Raw genomic sequence first — 5,777 nt, forward strand, 5'->3', positions numbered from 1 at the left:
ACTGAAATATATGCAAGTTAGTCCAACAGGCATTCCTTGCTCCCTGTCGTGTTCCAGCCTGACCGCTCTCTTCAGCTTACTGTTTCTGATTACTATATCTCCTTTGAGCCTCTCACTTGCCTCCCTGCTGTTGAAGATCCCACCCTCCCACAATCTAATTTAAATCCTCCCTTGCAGCGCTAGCAAACCTGGCCGCTAACATACTGGTCCCCCTCCAGTTCAGGGGCATGTTGAACAGGTCACCTCAACCCAAAAACACATCCCAATGATCCAAAAATCCACATCCTTGTCCCCTGCACCAATTCTTTAGCCATGTATTCATCTGCCAGATCTTTCTGTTCTTGCCCTCACTAGGACGTGGCACTGGAACTAACTTGGAGTTTACTTTCAGTTCTTTCAGGTTTTTTTGTTTTACTTTTCATAACATATCTGGTCAGAAAACGTTTACTTCCCTCTTGATAGCTGCCAGTTACTCCTTATTCAGACCCTGTCTTCAATTGATTGCACTCACCTTGAGATATGTTGAGGTATCAACTCCTGAACAGCTGTCAGAAAACAGAAAATCCTAACACTGATAAACAGGTAAGAATGAACTGATTCTCCATGTAAAACTAATGCAATAGGATTATTTTTTTTAAAAAAGACTGGGTTATCTGAGAACCCCACCACAGGATTTGTTGACATGAATATTCTAAGAGTGTAATAGTCAGAACATACCCAATTTCATCATCCTACCTTATCACACAGTGAATTTCTTCCATTGCAGAGGTGTCGACCTAACTATGATATAAAAGCAAAATACTATGTTGGAAATCGGAAACAAAGGCAGTCACTGAGTTCCTGCTTTAGGTTGTGAACTTAATTGTTCTCTTCACCCAAGTTGGCTGACGTACTGAATATGACCAGCATCTTCTGTTTCACTCTGCATATGGAACTGGCATGTTTTACAGAAGTTACTGTGGGATTTTACTTTCATTCACTCAATCATGTCAGTATTCAGCGATTTATCAGTTGAGTGATAACTATGGTGAGAACTGTAACAGCCATGAAATCCAGAGTGGGCAAATTCAGTTACAATGTATTTAAAAATGAAATCAAACGGTTCCGTCTAAACATGGAGTGTTTTCCGAATTTTCTTCCAATATGTATGGACCTGTTTGCACATCACTGATTTACCATATTGTTGGGGTTAGGTAGCTAACAGAATGCAAAACTTCATTACCAAGCTTGCGACCACATTCCAACAGGGTCTAAATAAAATCACATCATCTTTTACCAACACTCTGGAATATGTTTCTTCAAGTAAACGCTTTGGTCTGCTTGGTTTGCTGATTATTCAATTATTTCTCGCGGCAAGTTAATTATTTAATTCGAGTTGCATTAACAGAGAGAGAGAGAGAAACGCTGTGGGACTCTGATGGCGCGCTGGGAGTATCTCCAATCTCTGAGTCCTACCTGCGCATCTCTGAGCGGGTGGCTGAGAAAATATGTAGAACAGAAGGTGGAATATTTTAATTGTTTTACTCAAGCTCACAGTGGGTTTTGTAACGGAGAGCTCGTCACTTTGACGAAGTCAAACTGCAAGAATATGCTGGAAAGAATCTCTGGAAAGTTGGCATCAGTCAAGGGTTGGAAAGTGTTGGTACTGACCGGGGTCTCAGGTTGGCTGCAAAACTTCCCAAGGACATAGGTGGAGTGTGAAACTTTCTCATCCTCCTTCGGATTCGAGTCTTGATTTTATCCGGATTCTTTTGTGTATGTGCGTGTATGTTTTTTTTTGTGTCACGGTGTGTCTATTGATTGGTGATTAATTCACGTTGCATTTGGCTTTGCCCTGGACTCATTACGTCAGTTGGTTTTGTTGCAGTCCACGGGCTGTGATTGCTGCAGGGGTCTTGTTGAAAGCGTTTGCTGCTTTCAGGCCATTGCCATGATGAATATATCCCGCTGATGCTAAGTCAGGCTGACAGTGCAGTCATCGCCTGAGGACGGACGAACTTTGGGTTAAGGAAAGTCTATATTTTTCCTCCTAATATTTATTTTAAGCATTGCATCGATCACTACTTCGTTTTTCTTCCTGTAAAGCTGACATTATTAGCTGATATTTGCATAAGCTTTCACCATTACTTCCAAAAGTAAAGAGTTACTGGATTTGGCTTCTCGGATATTCCGAAGAAAGCGCCTAATCGCGGCACTGGTGGGTACCGTCATGGTACTGATCGTGCTTGTGATTATCCCCACGCTGGTGCACAGTTCGAGAGCCGCTGCTCACTATGAGATGCTGGGGACCTGCAGGATGATCTGTGATCCTTACAACTCCAACCCCAGCAGCACGGCTGTGGAAGCTATGCGGGATTTCAGTGCCATCCCTCCGCCGCCCTTCATCCAAGGACCGAAAGGGGAACCTGGGCGGACGGGAAAGCCTGGCCCACGCGGTCCTCCCGGTGAGGCCGGTCCCCCGGGTCCAAGGGGCCCACCGGGGGAGAGGGGTGACCCGGTGAAGGCCGGCTTCCCGGCGCTGGGTGGGGCGGCGGGACCGGTGACTGGAGCGCTGAGCAGCACCGCCGTCAGCAGCCCGAAGATCGCCTTCTATGTCGGTTTGAAGAGCCCCCATGAAGGATACGAAGTGCTCAAGTTTGACGATGTGGTCACGAATTTAGGAAACTACTACGATTCCACCTCAGGAAAGTTTACCTGCGCCGTGCCCGGCATCTACTTCTTCACGTACCATGTCCTGATGAGAGGAGGCGACGGGACCAGTATGTGGGCAGATCTCTGCAAAAACGGCCAGGTAAGTGTCAAACAGGCAGCTCATTGCACTCGGGGGGATCCCAACCAGCGGCAAGCAACTCCATAATATGGCCTGCTACTTTAAAATAAGTTAATATGAAATTACTTTGATGCCAACTCGGGAATGAAGGGCCAGTCATTTCACCTGATAAACTGTTCCCGTAGGAACTTGCTTCACGAGTTCAGATTTAAATCCCACTGTTAATCTTCCACATTGGCTTGCAGATCGTGATTTTGTTTTTTTTTTGTCAACAGTTGGATCTGCCGCTCCTTTCAGTAAGAAGGGATTGACCAACCCGGCACTCAACATTAGAGGCGCGAATTTAACTTGACTCTGCGTTTAAACAAACTTCTCTCGAAGTCCTAGCTTCAGAGTTATTTTAGAGATAATTAGAGTCAGACAAGGGCCTTTCAGACTCCGTGGAGGAGCGGTAATAATTTGTTCTCTCTCTCTCTCTCTATATCTATAATATATTGGTTTAGGTTCGTGCCAGTGCGATTGCCCAGGACGCAGACCAGAATTACGATTATGCCAGCAACAGTGTGGTGCTTCATCTGGACTCTGGAGATGAAATTTATATCAAACTAGACGGTGGAAAAGCACATGGCGGCAACAACAACAAATACAGCACCTTCTCCGGTTTCATTTTATATCCTGATTAAATGACATGAAAAGGAATATAAATGAGATATTATGTAACGTTGTTTTCCTGTCAATGTCAGTTTGTCTGTGGTTACTTCCCCTTCAGAACTTTTCGTACAGAATGCGAAAGTGTACTTGTTCGTGTAGGCCATATTCGTGAGCAAAGCGTGCTTGGCATATGGCGCAAGGCTTAATAACAATGCATCACATCAGACAACTTCTGCATGGGCAGTTCTTGGGAAGAATATAATAAGCTGCAAAATTGGACTTGTTCATTACAAAAGCAGAACACTGCGGATGCTGGAAATCTGGATTGAAAACAGAAAATGCTGGAAATATTCATCAGCCTGGTGGAAGGCCTGAATGAAACACTCCTTTCTCTCTCCTCAGGTGCTGCCTGTTCTGCTGGACTTTTCCAGCCTTTTCTTTATTTATTCTGGATTTCTTCATCCCGGTGACCATGCTGCAGGCACCGATTTTTGTGTGATGATACACAGTATTGGTAACACGCTCTTTCACTGTTACACATGAAATATTTATCTTATCGTTACAATCCAAGCCTTTGATGTAATGTTACAACATTAAATACCATTTTCTACAATGCTTTGCGCTGATCCTTTACATGTATTGAATAAATCGTCTATTACTGTGTTTTAAGTTGCACCCTATAGCTTTTCAGCCAGGATTTCCTGGCATGTATTGAATAATGCAGAGAACTCTTCTTCCGAATTAATTTGATGGTCGCCTCTCTTATCGTCAATAGGCCCACCAAAAGGGTTTCACGGATATGAATCAGTTTTCGTAGCTTTTGATCTACAAGTATCATTTCCAGAGGCCGCCTCACTATAGAATTCTAACCACAAGTGGCATCTTAGAGAACGAATAAACACAAATTAACTTGATAATGAGCATGATTTGAAAGTACAACTCGTAATTCTCAACTGCAAGTCCAACGGTTGTGCGTTAGTCGCCCAATACTAGCCCTTGGGATATTTCAGAAAATCGGTCCCTGTATTAATCATTGCGATATAATATGACAAACTAATTTCACAGCAACAAGTACTGTTAGTGTTCTAATCATAGCAAAGACAACAACTTTTTTATGTTTACAACTATTTTCTGTTTACTTTGCATATTATAAAAAATGCATGCAGCAATTGTCTTGGTAGTTGTAATTTTTGATTTACGTTTGAGTGTGAAAGCAACTTTATTTTCACTGAGATTTTGTTTAAAGTTCATCATACTAGCAGTCTGCTCATAACAAAAATGATCAGGAAATAACATCCATTTTGGTAAGGTTTTAATACAACTGTATATGTATATGTAAAGTGATTACTCTCCTCAATACATCAAAGGAGATTAACAGAGTATAGGAATTTATCTTTAAACTGGTTCAACTAAAACAGACCGGATCCGCGCCACTTTCATTCAGCCCCCAAAATTTGTTGTAAGAAATCCCACTTGTTCAGAGAGAGAGGAGGGTAAAGCATTAACTCTACTTCAAGTCTCAAAAATGAATATTGACATACAAGTCTTTTTCAGCGCAGTATAGAAATCTAAGGAGATATTCTTGTGCTTTATTCTGGTCCAAAGGAAAACTTTGTACTTTAACAAAGGCCAAACCATTCCCCACGGATGCAATGAAGATTCATTGCAAGGGAATTGATGTTCACATTAAAAATACAAATTTCAGCTTGAAATTCTTAAATCTGTATTCCCCGCTACAGGCGGCTACCTGCAATTCTCATTCACGGCTGCATATGTGTCTGTGGAGGTGTCAAGAGCTAAGAGAATGATGGATTGATGAGGCTTGTGAAAGAGGAGAGTTGCGTGACAGTTAGCCCTGACAGTGATATATGTATCCTCGCATTATCAATGTCATGTCGGGGATTTAGGAAAGCTTGCCGAGCGCCCCTTTTTCTACTTGCTGTCATGTTGCTAATTATCACGTCGGTTAACATTCAGAAAGACATATTGCTAGTGACAATGACACCAGACATAATCGGTAAAAAAAAGGCCGGATTAATTTAAAACATGGTTTACCAGCGAATTTGTTTTTAAACTTTGCTTTTCATAGTTACAACATTAAAATCGCAGAGTCTGTAACATTAATTACATATAAAATGCATTTGAAGAGCTGTCAAGGGTTTTTCAATCAATACACCTAATTGATTGACTCCAATCTCCCGAGACTTTCAGTCGGTAGAAATAGAGAAGTCTGTGCGTTAACATTAACCTTAGAACGTTAATTAAACTTAAATAAATAACTCAGTTTACTTTATTAGATTTCATTGGAGTACCTACTCTAATGAATAAGTAATTAATATTGACATGATTGGTATAT

At 41.8% G+C, this 5,777-nt stretch overlaps 1 protein-coding gene across 1 annotated transcript; it reads left to right on the forward strand.

The window, feature by feature from the left end:
- Nucleotides 1-1,389: 1,389 nt before the first annotated feature.
- c1ql2 (complement component 1, q subcomponent-like 2) lies at nucleotides 1,390-4,034 on the forward strand. Its single transcript, XM_072579615.1, has 2 exons — nucleotides 1,390-2,791; nucleotides 3,274-4,034. Exons 1-2 carry the CDS (start codon nucleotides 2,210-2,212, stop codon nucleotides 3,451-3,453), a joined length of 762 nt encoding a protein of 253 aa, XP_072435716.1. The 5' UTR covers nucleotides 1,390-2,209; the 3' UTR covers nucleotides 3,454-4,034.
- The last annotated feature ends 1,743 nt before the right edge of the window (nucleotides 4,035-5,777 follow it).

This window comes from Chiloscyllium punctatum, chromosome 10 (assembly GCF_047496795.1).
Source record: "Chiloscyllium punctatum isolate Juve2018m chromosome 10, sChiPun1.3, whole genome shotgun sequence".
In the NCBI taxonomy this organism is placed as follows: Eukaryota; Metazoa; Chordata; class Chondrichthyes; order Orectolobiformes; family Hemiscylliidae; genus Chiloscyllium; species Chiloscyllium punctatum.

Coding starts and splice junctions, on each gene's coding strand:
- c1ql2 (XM_072579615.1), top strand. CDS start 2,210: ATGGTACTGATCGTGCTTGTGATTATCCCCACGCTGGTGCACAGTTCG. Junction 2,792..3,273: donor ATCTCTGCAAAAACGGCCAG/GTAAGTGTCAAA, acceptor ATATTGGTTTAG/GTTCGTGCCAGTGCGATTGC.